The sequence below is a fragment of the Babylonia areolata genome, chromosome 18, assembly GCF_041734735.1.
Source record: "Babylonia areolata isolate BAREFJ2019XMU chromosome 18, ASM4173473v1, whole genome shotgun sequence".
NCBI lineage: Eukaryota > Metazoa > Mollusca > Gastropoda > Neogastropoda > Buccinidae > Babylonia > Babylonia areolata.
In genome coordinates this window covers 48032401-48049545 of record NC_134893.1, presented here as the reverse complement: position 1 = coordinate 48049545, position 17145 = coordinate 48032401, and the positions used below count along the sequence as shown (strand labels likewise).

Genomic DNA, 17145 nt, shown 5'->3' with positions numbered 1-17145 from the left:
AGTTCACATGTTTTTTTTTAATTTATTTTTTTTAATGTTTGTAATATGTGCAACATACCCCAAGCTACTATAATTGAAACTTTTTTTCTTTCAAGGAGGTTGACAAAGGTGTTGAAAAAGATAATGATCGTCAGACAAGTCAAGACGTTGTCATCTCTAACAAGGAAAATGTTCAGACCATCAGTGTCACCATAACCAACACTACTATGGAACGCAAGTCCTATGCCAAGGACCGGCGTGGGAAGTCTGGTTCGTCGGTGATGGGGCCTGGAGGGGACCTGATGGGAGTGGAGGATCCCAGTGTGGCCACCCCCATGATAGAAGCCCCTCCCCGCCAGCCTGCCAGCAGAGGGGATCAAGGTAGGACGTTGCTCACAAATCATTGCATGAGACTGACAGTACTTGTGCCTAATTTTCTTTTCCTTTTTTTGTTGTTGTTGTCAGGTTTTATGGCAGTGTTTTCAGCCTTGATATTGCCATGTGCGTGAGACTGACAGTACTTGTACCTAATTTTCTTTTCCATTCTGTTGTTGTTGTCAGGTTTTATGTTAATAATATTGGCAGTGTTTTGAGCCTTGATATTGCCATGTGTGGTCAGCTGGACTATTTCAGCCTTGATTTTGCCATGTGTGGTCAGCTGGACTGTTTCAGCCTTGATTTTGCCATGTGTGGTCAGCTGGACTATTTCAGCCTTGATTTTACCCTGTGTGGTCAGCTGGACTATTTCAGCCTTGATTTTACCCTGTGTTGTCAGCTGGACTATAAGCAATAATGATGATAATTCATTTCTTTCAAACCTGCATGTCCTAAAGTTTTGGTAACTTCTGATTCAATCCTTTATTTCCCACATCCATTGTGAAATCTTAACACCAGGTATTGCATAGTTTTTCTTATATCTATTTCCGTTGACTGACTTCAGTTTTGAAAATGCATTTTTATTTACAGTACAATGTAAAGGTTGCAGACTGATTAAATGCTACATCCAGAGGATCAGTACGTTGTATCTTTCAACACTGTTTAACTAACAACTAGGTGACAAGAGATACCAAAGAGGTGCCGGTCCCAGGCAAGACAGCGAACAAAACCGACCCAAGCGCTACTCCTCCCAGCGACAGCGTAACATGATAGAGTATGGCTATGGTGACCCACACCAGCAACAAGCTGCCCCACCACCTCCCCCACCACAGCAGCAGCAGCAGCTGCAACAAAAGCAGAAGCAGGTACAACAGCAGCAGCAGCAGCAACAACAGTCAGCTCCAAAGAAAACAATGCCTGTGGATTCTGGGTCTTCCTTTTATAATCAAGGTATATATGTACATTTTGCACAGATGTTCATACCACCTGTTTTTATATTGCTTTGCACATTTTTATTATTGGTGAAAAAAAAATCTGTTTTAGTTTTACCCTTGTTTTAGGTGAGAATTGTGTGATGTTTGAGAAAAAGTTCAAGAAGGAAAATGATACTTCTTGGTACTTAACCTTTTTTTTTTTATATTGTTATAAACAGTACTGCTCCAGTGATACAGTTTAAACTTGATCCCAGAAAGAATGGAATGACACTCGCAGGCAACTTTAACATATCGTCGATCAACATGATAGCTTGTACTTACTGTTAATCTATGGAAATTTGAATAATTATTCTGTTGGAAAAGATTAATGGTAAAGGTTCTGACTTATGATTACTAAGTTGAAATTGTTAAGATCTGTGACATTTTGAACAAATTAGGAACCTATTATTGGTCTCTCTTTCCTTTTTGTACCAGATAATCCCCTGATCCCAAAGATTTCTTTTGTGCATGTATGTGTGTGTGTGCTTTTGTGTGTAAATACTTGTGCACATATGTGTTTGTGGGCACAGTTTTCCCCCCAGGTCACCCCCCTGCCCCTATGTTTCACCCTGAAATGAGTGGGGCTACACGCCCACCTCCCCCACCACAAGATCCAGCCGCCTTCAGCACTGCCATGCTACAATCCCCCATGCCGTTTCACCTGCCAGGTGTGTGCCTCTTTCAGCTGCCTCCATTTTGTCCTGCGCTTGTCTGCTCTCTCTTGAATGCTGTCTCTGTGTCTTTCTCTCTGTCTTTCTGTCTCTCTGATTTTATCTGTTAAGATTATATGAGAACATAATGCTGTTTGTGGGTCAGTTCATTTTTGAAAAGAGGTGGGAAATGAAAAGGAAAAAAGGAGGGGAAATGTGCAGATTATTGTAGTAAACATTGATCAGATGTGTGTCATATTCCTGGCATGTTTCTTGTGTGGATAATATTAGCAGGCAAGTCCCTGTTTAGTGCGCAAATCAGTTGAAAGTTCTGTGGCATTTTAGTGGTCACATCTGCAGAAGTTAAGAAATTCATCAGGATTGTGGAATGGTAGTCTTTAACTCTTAGCCAGTTTATGTAGTTTGCTCATGTATATTGCATGAATATTTTGAAAAACACAAATCATATCAACCGTTTTGTTTTGCCTATGCTCTTAGTCTACACATACCAAACTACGCTTCGATTTGGCTCCACTCTCTTAGTATGATGTCTTTGACATAAAAATTTTGGTCTTCATTCGAATCATTGTCCATATCTTGTTTCATTCTGTGAGAAGAGCAGTGTACTGCCTTTTTGATTTGCTGGCATTGTTATATATGTAATAGAGTGTAGGTTTGGGACAGATATGGTACATCCACATTGGCAGTGTCAGTTGAGCTGAGAAGGGCATAATGATAATGATAATATGGATACTTATGTTTACATATGATATACATTACAGCATGCGATATAGGTTTAAATGAAGCAGGCCATTTTTTTGGTCCAAGCTATGGTCCAGTTTGTTCATTGCTGATGAGATGTAGACGTTGAGTTGATCCAGGTGATTGTTGTGCAGTGTCAGGCCCGGGCATGCCCAGCCCTCCACGCCTGATGGGTCCCAACATGGCGGCCGCCCCACCTGGCACTGTGGCTGTGCCCATCAGCAACGCCTCTCCCCAGCTGCTGCCTGCACCCTACATGGCTGCCCCAACCGTCATCTACTCTGCTCCACCTCCACCTCCTGGAGCCTCTCCTCCATACCAGGTGCCACTGGGCTACACCTCCCCTCCACCAGCTGCCCCTCCGCCGACATTGGCTCAGCCACCTGTAGTTACCCCCCAGGTGAGAAACTGGACGTGTTGGTGTTTTGGTATCGGTGTGGCGGATTGAGAGCTCATGTGCCTAAAATGATACATGAATCAGTTAACCTGTAGATGGGCAGGAGAAGGGGAGGCAGATTTCACTCATAAGAAAACACAACTGTGGAGTCTGCTTGGGTAAGAGCTTAACCTTTTTACAGTGAAATCTGCTGATCAGTGCACGTGGTTCCTCGTTTCTGTTCAGAGGATGTCTTTGAAACATCATTATTTGTGATATTTATGTCTTGTTTTGTTACAGTTTACCAACATTCCATTTGGATATTGCTTTTCTCTCTCTCTCTCTCTCTCTCTCTCTTTTTAAATTTTTTTTTTTTTTTTTTTAAATCTGGGGGTTATGATTTAAGTGGAATGGCTGGGGTTTACAACATAGGCTAATTTTATTGAGGAGTCTATAGTGTTATCAGCAATAACATAGAATGTTTGTTTCATTTTTCATGTCTGCTTTTTATGTCACTTGTTTCATATCTTGCTTTTTGGTTCAAGGATGTTTTAATAGGTGTTAAACCCTGGCTTGACCTTTGCAGTAGGATTAGCTACAAGGAACATGATATATGACTGGACAAATTCAAACATTTGATTTATGCCTTAAATTATTATTTTGCCAAATACTCACAGCATATACTGTATGCATCTATTCTCTTGATAGTTGCATGCACAAATACAGTTTATCGCCATACAAACAGTACTTGCGCACACTCCCATGTGCACACACTCACACTTAACAAATGCGCTTACACTCATAAACTTTATCTAAATGCAAGAATCTGTATGAATAGTTAGTTTTGAGGTAATGCTTTGAAGATGCATCAAGAAAGTGGTGATGACTATTAATGTTGAAGGTGGCATTGGAAGATGCTTATGTTTCAGTCACAGCCTGAAGTGCATCGTGGAGGAACTGTCTACTTCCCGCCATACCTGCAGCAGCCGTCCAGTCGCTCCCCGGCAAGGAGGCAGAAGGTGGCTATACCCATTGTTGACCCCACTGTAAGTTGGAATTGGGATTTGGTGTGTGTGTGTGTGTGTGTTAAAAGTCCGTATTTTGTTTCATTATGGTAATTGAATAAGCAGTAAATGCTTTTTTTTTTCATCAAGTCATCTGAAAGAAAGAAAGACAAAGAAAGAAAAAAAAAAAATAATGTGTGTGTTCCTCTTTGATTCAGATTATCTATTTAAAAAGAAAACAAAAGAAAAATAGTCTTGTAAAAGAAGAACACCCTTTTTTTATCATGAAAAAGTACAAGCCTTGCTGCATCCTGGATTTGCTTGGATAACTGGTAATAATAGCAAGACTCTGAGGAAGAATGTTAGGGTACACCTCATAGCCTGCCTCTTAAATCATGTTTTCATCCCTGCTTACAAATGTTGATTAGGTTTATAAAGTTTGCCACAGGTTCGCTAAAAATTGTGAGGGCATGTGGTTGGGCGGGAGGAAAGAGAAGTGGATAGATTATTGCTTTTATTTCAGTCATGTTTTTATAGTCAGCACCATCAAATGACATACTCTTCCTTGATGACTGCACAGTTGCATATACTGAAAGATTTGTATTGATCAGAGGCTGAGCGTTTATCAGGGGTTTTTAGCAAATCTGTTTTTTGACCAAATTGTGTGTGTGTGATCCGCCTGTTTTATGTTAAGTTGGTTGTGGTGTGTGGCCTGTGCAGGAACTGAAGAAGAAGTCTGCAGTAGGGTCTGCAACCCCAACTCCGGAGGGGCTGGTTCAGGACAGCAGTGAAAAAGGCCTTGAAGGCAGAGAGAAGGCGGCAGTGTCTATTAAACCTGAAACTAAGCCGGAGCCTGCTGCCATTGACCCCAGGAAACCTTTGAATGCAGACACCACCACCACTAGTCCTGTAGTGCCTAAACCAGAAGACGGTAAAAAAAATACCAGAGTTCCAGATGACTCCTCTTTCAAAGTGATAGATGTTCCCAATGTTATACCTGTGGAGGTGACCCCCACAACTGGAGGGGCGTCCCTGCAGCCAAGCACCAGTGATACCAGGGAACCCACATCCTCTGCAGTAAAGTCTAATATAGCACAGGTTGCCGACAGGTTGGCATCAGAGTCTGAGGCTGCAGAATCACCGCCCAGCTCGTCGCATGCTGACCAGAATAGTGTTCCTATATCTGAGACAGTGACAAATTCTTAACATTTTGTGTGGGTTTTTCTTGTTTTTTCCTGTTACAACTGTGTGATGTTTGGTAAAACTACTTAGTGATGTGGCTGTAATTTTCATTAACGTATTTAAATGGGTGTTGCTTTACACTGGCTTGTGATCAGAGTACAGGGCAGGCTCTTTGTATTTTGTATTTTTGTAGTTTTCCATGTTTTTCACTGCACACCAGTATGATGTCCTTATTCTTGGTTGAGATAACTGTTGTGATGATGAAGCCTTTAAAACTTGTCTGCAAGCTGTGGGACCTGAATCCTGTCAGTGCCTGGGGGGAGATATGTACCAACTGTCTGGTCATTGTTTGTGAACACCTTTGATTGGCCACACCCTTCTGTAGAGATACGCAGATCAAAAGGGAGGATTTTGTTGTCCTTGTTCACAGGCCTTCAAAGTAGGAAATATGAAAACACCCAGCATGCATTCTTCAATGGGTGTGGATTCCTGAACATAAGAATAAACATGGCGTGGAGATAAAAACCTACTCATACCCATGATTGTTCATGGGAATAGCAACCTTCAAAGCCAGTTGAACTACCAACAGAAACAAAACATTCGCCAGGTGAATGATACAAAGTGTTGTGTTTTTGCTGTTTTCTTTCTCACTCAAGCATTGTGTTTGCATTTTCTCTTAAATTTTGTTTTTAAGATTATTTGTTGAACCCTTTCATAATGTAACAAAAAAAAACCCCACAAAAAAACCAAAAAACAAAACAAAAACCAACCAACCAACCAGACAAAAAAAGATTTAGTTCCATAATTCCAACTTGTTTACAGCATCAGAGTGACAGTGTAACACCTCATCCTGTAGGGAAGAAAGTGTTACATGTATTGTTATTCTTTCCAAGGGCATGACACATCTTCCCACAAATTACTTCAGTGGGCACATGATTGTCATGCACAAGTAGTGTCAAGCAAAGGAATTCTTTGAATAAATGCCATCATTTTCCGTTGTATTTGTGTTATGGTTTTCAAGGAATTATGTGTGCATCAAAGCAATTGAAACTGCAGGAATGAAATCATAACTCACAGTTTTGCATGGGATTATGAAAAATGTTTTTATTTGTATCTGTCCTGCTCCCCTCTCTTTCTTTTACATCCACTGCCTCTGTCTCTGTCTCTGCCGTTCTCTGTTTCTACCTTGCTTTTTTGTTTGTCTCCTTGAAAGAAAAAACAAACACTTAGGAGAAGATATGATTTGGCAATGTTGACAAGAAAGGTATTTCAGAACAATGTTAAAAGTAAACTACATTTGTAATTTTCAGGTTTAAATCATTAACCCATTCAGTGCCGGAGAATTTTGTGAAAAAGTGCTTTCCCCTTATTATGGTATTTTGTAGAATTCAGGGGTAATAAATTTCATAATTGAAAAAAAAAGTTTAGCACAAAAACTGTACATGACAGAGAATGAAAGTAAAAGTTTTTTGTGACAGAAAATGATTGTGGATTCTAAGCTGATTGTGGATTCTAAGTCTGGGCTCCCTCCCCCCCGATTATTTTGAATGTAGACATATCTGGGCATTTAAAAAAGAAAAGAAAATCAGACATTTCAGAGTTAAGATAATAATTTCCTTGCATTAAAATGTCTGTTTCTACCTCCACAGAATGACACCGAAAAAGAAAAACAAAATACTGCCCGAAATTGCATGCTTATTGTCTGATTTAGTGATTATACCTGTAGAAGAAAATAAAACAGCTTAAAAGTTATAATTCATAATAACAATCACTACTCTTGTAGTCATGTAAGTGAATAACTGACCCAGCAGCGCAGGTGTGTGTTTGGTCAAGATGAAAAGTCAGTCATGTTAGTGAGCTATCAAACTTTTCTTACACCTAAGAGCATCCCCCTCGAGAGGGGAAAGCGATTTGATGATATCTCTTCCTCTTGATTGTAATTGAGCTGGTCAAGTGTTGTGCATCCAGTTTGCCCCCTCTACAAAAAACAAAAAAACACCAAAAACCCAGAAATATCTGATTCCCGTCTTTCATCTGTCAGCCCTTGGTTTCATGAAAAACATAGTTTAATTACACATACTTAACAGTGACCCACTAGTGCAGACTCCGGCAGCGGTCTGACATTCCTGTCCTGTGCAAACTACTATCTGCCTACGCGGAGAAAACTAGATTATTGGCTTTTGTCATTCCTGAAGTTGAACACTGAAAAGACAGTCCACTGATGTTCACGGCCATTGCCCCTTTCACACCTTATGTCTGGCCTTCTATGCCTGTCGTCTTACATCACACATCTCTGTCTTCTCCCCGTCTTCTCAAATTGCATAAAAAAAGTACTGCGTCTTCACTGTCAGACATGGTCACCACTCAAAAATGATGTCTGATTGGATAGATGGACTGAAGAAAGTGACAAATGTTGCTGTCAGCTTCATAACTGTCATTGTTATCGCATTCAAGTTCAAATGAAACATAAGAAAAGAAAAGATCGGAACAGCTTGTAAAGTTGTATAAATCCACTGACTGGGACCACTGTTTTCACTTGATAAAGTGTTTTTTGCGTGTGAGACAAACCCTTTTTCCATGCGCACTCCAGGTGGTCCAGTTAGCAAATCACTATCGAGAAGAAATGGGTCTTCCACCTGAGTTATGCTCATTTAAGTAGCATGTTTATAATCCAGACACATTGAAGGAACCATTCACTAAACCATTCGCAGTCTATTTATGTTCATTGTACTTAGCCCAGATGAAGGAAAAATCGAAATAGATGCAGAACATTGATGGACGTCTTAACTAGTTACGGGCTCTATGCAACACTTTGAGCAGGATGTCATCTGACATATTACAGGTACTGAAGAGCTTAACATAATTAGATTTTTCTTAGACAATTCAAAATGATGATCAAATGAAATGTAAAATAATTGCTTCCTTCAAAACTCCCACAACTGCCTCAAAGGGGATATCACAGAAAAGAATCTATCATTGACTCGGCAGAAAGATGCTTGTGTCTGACCATGAATTGAACATGATGATGTTAATACACAGGGGATTGTCACATTTACTACAACTTTTTTGTCATTAAGTCTGAACATAACCAGTGTTATGACTGGAAAAGGAGTAATCTGTATCCAGCCTGTTTAAGCACAGTCTCCATTATCTGTTTGGGGAAAAAAAAGGAAAAAATCCTTGAGGTCTGGATGGATTCGAAACAGTTTGTTGTTGATGTGGTGTTTGTCAGAGGTCTGTTAGACAGGGCTCAGTTCAGAAAATTGAAACCTTCAGGAAGCAGTAACTACATCCTCAGCAATATGTACATGACTACTTAGTGTTTACTATGATGGAGTCGTTTTCCAGGTTGCTCTTTCATTTTCACTCCAAATAATGATTTTTCAGCTGTCCTGCCCTCTTTTGTATCTGGGTCATGCCAAATCAATAGCAGGTACATGGCTTGCTGTCACCTTGCTAATAGTCTTCCTTGTCAATATCTTGTGCCAGCAAAAAAAACAAAAAAAATTCATGTAGATATTTTTAACAGTACTGTAAAACCTTTTCAAACACATAGCAGGTACAACAGGTTTCACACGTTGCTGGAAGGCTAAAAATTATATTCTATGTGTGAATGCACTACTGATTGCTTTTTCACAGCTGTTACACTTGGGCACAGGAACTAATGCAACTATGATATATGTGCACATTTTATACACTTTGGTCTGTAATTTATACAAAATGTGTCTCAAATTCAGTCAGTGAGCAGACTTTTTTTTTCAATATCTTCTTGTTGGTTCCATAGTTGAAGTGGTGAATTCTCAAATAAACCCATAATGTTGGCAAATTCACCAGCAGTTGATCAGAGGGGTGTGCAGAGGTTGGCTTTGGGTGTAATAGATAATTTCTTAGTTACTTGTTGAACCACAAACTCTATTCTGAAATGACATGACTTTACTCTTCTCGGCATACATGACTGTTGATATGTGTTGCCCTTTGTCACAGTTTTAAAGTCTCTGGAATTAGTCATTTTAAAAGGTTGAAAGCATGGTTAGGAAAGGTCTGAAAGGTGGGAATTAAGGGATAGAGGAGCAGCAAAATGGGACTTAATTCTTATATGTTCATGCAGATATGGTGCTGAATTATTCTGTATCAAGTTATTTTCAAAGCTATCTAAATGAATGAAAGAGGCTTCAAACTTAGTCTCAAAATATTACTGTTTTCTAATGATTTGTTTTTTTTATCATAAGAACATCTGAAAGAAAAAAAAAGAGGGGAAGTTGTAAAAGTGAGTTTCATTTTTGACAGAAGTTGCAAGCATTGTATAAACCAAAAGTATTCAAGATTTTTGAAGAGATGATAATTTACGATGAATTGCTAAGTTTATATTTGCGTTTTGATTATCATATTTCATATAAACCTCACATCCTGTCGTCCTTTTCCTGTCTTTCAACTCCTGAGAGAAGGGAATCATATATTCTTCCTTAATAGCAACAGACAGGTGTGGCAAAGTAATTACAGACCTTTGATTGTGTGTCTTGATCCTTTGAACTGAGCAAGACAGGTAATACTGAAAGGTTTGGAAAGTTAGTAGATTAGAATTGGGTGTATTTGTGGTTATCTGTGGAAATGCATCTTGCTGCTGGCCCATTCAGGCTGGTACTCAGGTCATGCAGGGAACCCAAGTAGGTGTCAGTTCTGCACACAAACTGTACAGTTTTGCCAGCTACCATGGCTAAGTCTTCAGCGTTGCAGACTGATGGCTGGGAAGACACAAGATGGATTCCCAGCAAAGGTGTTTTTTTGTGTTTTGGGGGGGCCTGCAGCCAGCTACTATCCAGAGTTGAGTGTGCTATGAGCTTAAATGGGAAGACCAGGACTGCATTGCTGTTGAGAATCATCTACTTCACGGATGTGTCTTAGGGGTTGTTGTTTAAATTTCCTGACCAACTCTGCAGTGTTTGTATCCTTCAGGACTGGTTGACACCAGGATATTTTGAAAGGAAGTGAAGAGTACAGCCTTGTCACATGGTCCCAGACTTTAAATGGACCTCCATAGCAGCATTGTCATTGTTGCCATTCTCATTTGTCATGAATAAAAATTTTAAAAAAAGCAAAAAAAAAATGTCCCAGATTCTGTGATCTTCCATGCCCTGCTCTCATCTCATGGTAACCTCAGTTTCAATACCCTTGAACATCCATGCTTGGGGTGAGTCATCAGTCTTCAGTATTGGCAAATTCATGGGGGACTATCATTAGAGGGACATAGTGGTGTCTCCATTCTGAAGGGGACACACACTCACCCAGGCTGTGCAACAAAACGATTATTGTCATCATTTTGGGGCTTAGTATGTTGTGTCCTGTGCATGTTGAATAGAAAAAGGCAATACCGAACACCACCAAAGTGACTCGGCAACACTGCAGGGTCCCCTCTGATGTGTGGTCTTCTAGTGGCCTAACATTGATTGTGGACTGCTGACACTGGGACTGCGATGAATGAACCTGAGCAGTGTTGTGTATGATGAACTGGGGATAAGCAGCTTGGAAGTAATGCCACTGAGATGGTGTAGATGATGGGGAAGCAACAACAACAAATAATAATAATAATAATATATATATACATAGAAAAAAAAACTTTCTGCCTGAAATACTCATTGATTAACAGATGTACATCAAATGTAATGTTGTTGTCATATACATCAGCATGCAGGCTTCTAACATAAACATGAAACTCTATGATGTTGAAAAGAATAGTTTTCCTGTCATAAATCTGTCAACCAACACTGGGTGCCTGTCTTGACAACACTTTTCACTTGGCCAGGTCTTAAGATATCAGAGCAGGTCTTTAGATGTAATCTTATAAACTATAATGCAACGTATGCTCCAAAAATTCAGTTTGGCAGATCACTGTTAATCTGTTCCTTCTCGAGTCATTTTTTTCTTTGTCTCTTCACAATAAGTAATGATTGTTTAAACTGTGTATCCGTTGGCTGTCATCAGCTGTTTCACTGTGGTGAGCACATTTCTGTTAGAAATGCCCTCAGATCATTATTATTATCATTTTTGTTCATAACCCATCCAGTCACACAGGGTCATATCACTATTTTGGGGGTTAATAACATCGTCAGTATTGATCTCATATAACCTGAAAAAACAAAACACCAAGTAAATAATGTACAATTACAGTCGTATCCATGCATACATACCAAAGACATGCTTCTGACATCCATTCCATTAATTGTTCATGAGAGGATTAAAAAAATATATATACATATATATAACTTGAACTTAGATGTAAAATTATGTTACATGTATGATAAAAAAAAATTGTCTACAAGCAACACACATATCTTTGGCCCAAGAAAGTATACAACATAATCAGAATGTCCACTTAACTTATCAAGTCCAAAAAAATATACAGGGCTTTCTAGAAAATTAGATAAATGGACCAGCAAGTTAGAAAATTGCAAGAGGTGACCGGAAGAAGGAAAAGGCCAGAAACAGGACATTGACAGCACAGCATTTTGAGGTGGAGATACTATATACATCCCACAAGGGAATTTCATGGAATGGTGATATCTTCATCATCAATGGCCCATTCCATAATCAAAGAGCTAGATACTGAAGGATGGATAGATGCATGGAAGGAAGTTGTCTTATTCAAATCATGTATTTCATTGGAATAAGATCAGACTGATTTGTGTAACATCCTCAAAAGAAGGCATCATTGTGGCAACACGTGTGGAAAACCGTGATTGGTTTAAAGGCCACATTTATTTTTAGCAGTATTTTGGAAGAAATGTACAACGGATACACATATATATGTATAGGTCTAGCTGTTAGAATTGGTCTGCAGTTGTAGTCATACATACACCCAGACATTTGAAACACAGAGTACTTGCATTGGCTTAAGTTGTGTGAGCCCCCAAACCCTTTGGCTCAAGAAGCTAACATAAGCTGTCCCACCCCCACACCCTTGGCATTTTCAGTTTTGTTATTATTCAGCAGGAATCATAAGTGAGCTTTGAACACTTTGCCTCATTTTCCCCCCTTTGGGCTCAGAACTGAGCAGGTAGTGAGAAGGGCTGAAGTCAGAAAGCTATAGTCTTTGACTTGTCAGTATTTCATGGAGAGTTCAGTGTAGTAATCCATGTCATCTGAGACTCGTCCATGGCTTTCCTCACCCATTTTTTCCATGTTTCAGTGAATCCTTGACCAGTGAAATATCTCCCCCAGTTGTTTAAAAAAAAAAAAAAATTATCTTTCACAGTCATTGGATCACCCTTGATGAGGACGACATGGAAAGGAAGTGTCTGGGTGTGTTTCTCTGTACTTAGTGTTCACCTGTGTCCATGCAAGCTATTCAGATGCGCAAAGCAAGAATGGCTTCAAGTTGTGTGCCTTTAACTTGTTGAGAGCAATAGTTATTGTACTTGTTTGTTGTTCAATGGAAAGTTGTTGTTTTTTTCCCTTTTATGTTCTATCAATTCAGCGCATGTTTTTTCCATGTTTTTTTTGTCTTTCTGATTTACTGATTGAGTCTGGATTTTCCTTAACTTCAGGAAATATTTTTTACTCAGTTTTTAAGCTGTTATGTCTCATTTTATGTCATTTTTACTCAATTTTATGGTGTCCTTAGCTTTCTTAGGAAAGTGTTTTCCCTGCAATTCTCATTCAGTCTTTGGTTTGGCCTTAACTTCGAAATATGTGTTTAAGTTCTTTTCTTTGAGCCCCAGGATTGTCCTTTGTCTGAGTAACAAGTGAAGTATGTTTTCTTGCCCAGAATCAGAGTAACTTTGTCATGTCAGTAAGAAGAATTAAGTATGGAGAAGTCTGTAATGCAGCTTGATTACAAGCAGAACACTAAAATTTGGCATCAAACATACATAAAAAAAATCATACACAACAGAGTCATAGCAAAGCAAGCCTGATAAAAAATATCACATATCCACTATTTTATACCCCCTCCCCCCCACAACCCCCCACTCCCCTACACTCACATACACACACAAACACACACCTGCTGGTGCACACCAATGCACACTTTTTTTGCATAAGCACTTGCAAAACATTTTTCAGGTTCAGGTACAGAAGGTTTAATACAAGGTTTAACTGAACCTGTTTCACTCTGTCTTTTGGTGGATGTTAAACTGGCTTCACAAGTTGAATCACCCCTATTTCGCCACCTACTACCCCCCTTACCTAAAGCCTCATTGTCCATTTATATATTTTGTAGGGATGGGTGTGGGGGAAGGAGGAGCAGGTGTCTTATCCATGCCGTTGTGTAGCGTATGTGTCAGTAACTGACATCAGTTTTGATGTGTGGCTGGGCTAGCTTATGTCAGTATTATTTTTAAATGAGTGTAAAATTCAAGTAAGAGTGTGCTTTTATTATTAAGGATGTGGAATATCAGCCCTCATAAACTGTCATGTTTTTAGCAGTTTGATTTTTTTTCCAGATGTGACAGGGTTTGTGTTTAACACAGCTGATTTTTTTTTCTTTAGTTGGGCAGTCCTGATATGACCCAGAGCACAAGTCAATTGTCAAAAGCCAAAGCAACAGTAAGCAACAGTGTCAATTATCAAATGTCAGAGCAACAGTAAGCTACAGTGTCAGAATATTGATCAGGTGATCAAGTCATTGATGGATATTCAAGTGATGGAAAACGGGCATGATTGTGCTTTGGACAAAGAACAATGTCTTATTTACTTTCGTGCGATTTTGTGTTGTGGAGGATAATAAGAATTAGCAAAAGGTCATAGTTTCAACTGAACAAATTATCAATCTGAAATCAGTGAAAGAACATTCATGCCCCAAAAATGTATAAAGTGTTAATGCTGTTGCTTGTAACATAACATACAGTGTAATCTGGTTGTTTATATACCAAGCTGTTATGTGATTCATCATCGTTAATCCTGTGTGTGTGTTCTGTGAGTCATATGGTCATCATGACCAGAGCCTTGGAAAAGAAAAAAAACTGACATATGAATTGACAATATTCTTGTGTATTGTCAAAAGTCATTGTAACAGTGGTAAATTTTCATCAGCAGGAGTGGAGAGATTTGCTTATTGATAATGTAAGTAGAGCAACTTCTCTATCACTGACTTTCACTTTGATGGCTTGTGTCATTGTGTGTGTGTGTGTGTGATGAGGATCTTCACTGATGCGAAAGTTGGATGACATTAATGTAAGTGTCACTGTTTTTTGTGTTGCTTTACACCAAATGTCAGTACTTTTAATTTTGTTGTTGTTGACAGTTTCAGTTTCTCTAGGAGGCACTGCATCAGGACAAATCTATATATGCTACACCACATCTGCTAGACAGATGCCTGGCCAGTACCATAACCCAGCATGCTAAGTCAGCTCTCAAGTGCATGCACATGTGTTCATACACCTATCAGAGTGGATTTCGTCTACCGGTACATAATTTTGCCAGAGGACTCTCTTATGTTGAGTTTTTCAGTGTGTCAAGTGTGTGCTGCATACTGGACCTCAGATATGATTATGATAGATGCTCAGTTTGATTTTCCAGTCAAACATAAGAGAAAAGACAAGATCAGGATTCAAACCCAGACCCTCACGGACACTGTATTGGCAGATAAGTGTCTTGAGCATTCTGCCACCTTATGGCATGAAAGGTGGGTGAATGATAAGTCACTTCGATGTTTCTATGACATTATGTCATCATATTTATGGTGTAAACAAGTGCTGGAAATTGAGTCAAAAGTCATTCTGTCTTTTAAGTATAACATAATGTGATGGGTCTTTTATTGATTTAAGATCTTGGCTGTTTGTATTTAGGCATTTTGCAAGGGTTATAATGCGATGGGTCTTTTACTGATTTAAGATCTTGGCTGTTTGTATTTAGGCATTTTGCAAGGGTTTTGTTGTTGTTTTTGCACAAAAAACACACAAAAACAAAACGAAGCAAAACAATCCCAACAAATCCATAGTGGCAGATTTGACAAATAGCAAATGCAGCATGGTCAGGATAAGGTCACAGTAAAAATGACTGTGGGGTGGGGGTGGATTTTATCCTGACAGTTGTTTTAACTAGAATCCATGCACACGCCAAAAAAGAACTAACAAGTGGAATCAAATGTGAGCATTGTATGCATTCCTAAGTAGTAAATTAATTGAAAATTAGAATAATGCTTCAGTCTTCCTCGATACAGCAAAGTACAAGTCATCTTTTCATTTTGTTCAAAAAAGATATAGGTGTTTGGTTGGTTTGATAAATGTATTATTTGTAATGACTGTAGAATTGTTTTGATTGTAATCTCTATTTGTACTCATATATTCCCAAATACCTTTCTCCAAATAAGTCACAGGAGTCCCACATACAATTTAGAGAGTCAAGCATCTCAGTAATATTCATAGGATATAGGGTCACCCCTTTAACATGACCATATGGCAACATCTGTAAACGTTATTGCATCAAGAGCAGATGGCCATGTGATGACAATCACTGAACAAAAAAGACAGCCGCAAACAAAACTGCCCCAACATTGTTCATTTGATAACATGCCCAAACAGATAATCAAAATCTAAAAGCATGTCAGATGGGATACATACCCCCCCCCTCCTCCCCGCTCCCAAAAAGTGTTGCAGGTTGCTCTTTATGGATTTCTAGTTGTTTTCTTATGCTTCTGTATATTATGTACATGGATCAGCAGGAACCTTGGAAGGCAACATAACTGAACATGTGTGGTTGTTTTGTTCATTTCGTTTTAGTGTTTTTACTGGCTTAGTATTTTTAGAGCACAATTATCACACCTATATTGTTATTTACAGATATTATAGCAAAAATGTATTCATAAGTTTATAGTGTATCGCCAGCAAAATACTCACTGAATGATATAATAAATCATTTATTGTAATAATAAACATTGCATTGCAACTCTATAAAATGAAAGTTACATCATAAAAACTAATCTTTGATGTATATGCATTACACGAAGTGTAAATTTTGTATACGAGTAATTTTATAAGAATATGATATGTAACATATTACAATCACAAACAAGTGTGTAAGTCAGAAACATTAAAAACAACTAAATCGTGAGTGTGTCAATGATAACAAAAAATGATGAATTGTTCAAACATTGATATATTCATCACACACAAAAATGAGAAAAGTATATTGTTTTTATGACCAGTATGTGTGATGCATGTTGTACGCATTGTCCGATGATCAGTATCAGACAGTCTCGGTGTGGGAAGATTTCATCATTCTTTTAAAACTTTAAACTTTCAAGATCTTTTCCTTTCTGGTAATCTTCTGTAACCTGTATCTGATTACACACTTTGTCCCAACTTCAATTTTTCTCTCTTACGTTTTTTATTTGCATATTTTGACAAAAGCTAAACTGATTGCTTTGGTTTGCCTGTGGCATTCCCTGTGACTGCCTGCAGTGTGTGCATGTGTCAGTTCAGATTGATTTGTGTTTTGGCGCTGGAGTTTTGTGGTTGGTTGCTTTTTTCATCAGTTCTAATATGCACACATAAAAAGGTGATACCACTTCTGTTACGCCTACTGAAATTAAAAGACAAATTCCATGTGAGTCTTGGTTTGATTTATTTTTCTTTTGTTTTTGAATTTAAAGAAAAAAAAAATTCAAGCCTTTTTTTCTCTCTTCTTTCCTTGTGTGTGTGTGTGTGTGTGTGAAGTTGTAATCTATTGGTTCTTCATGATTTTTACTTCTTTAACAAAAGACTCGTAGACTCAGAACTTGATGCAGCTTGTTCTCTTGCCTCAAATGAAACTGCTCAATGGCTGTCAATGGCACCTGGACTCACTGGAGACTGAGAGGTGTGTGTTGGGATATGAGTGGCAGCAGTTTGTGCATACATGTGTACATG

The 17145-nt window shown here is 38.7% G+C and overlaps 1 protein-coding gene across 2 annotated transcripts in view; it reads left to right on the top strand.

Moving 5' to 3' along the window:
• LOC143292858 (uncharacterized) overlaps positions 1-16842 on the top strand; it is a 31755-nt gene extending 14913 nt beyond the window's left edge. Inside the window, exons 8-13 of one of the 2 annotated variants that reach the window (XM_076603488.1) lie at positions 96-360; positions 1033-1305; positions 1859-1996; positions 2875-3140; positions 4046-4162; positions 4841-16842. In XM_076603488.1, coding sequence (XP_076459603.1) covers positions 96-360; positions 1033-1305; positions 1859-1996; positions 2875-3140; positions 4046-4162; positions 4841-5326 — 1545 coding nt within the window. In that variant the 3' untranslated portion in view covers positions 5327-16842. Of the gene's footprint in view, positions 1-95; positions 361-1032; positions 1306-1858; positions 1997-2874; positions 3141-4030; positions 4163-4840 lie in introns of both variants that reach the window. The other variant, XM_076603487.1, reaches the window with a different exon arrangement.
• Positions 16843-17145: the final 303 nt, after the last annotated feature.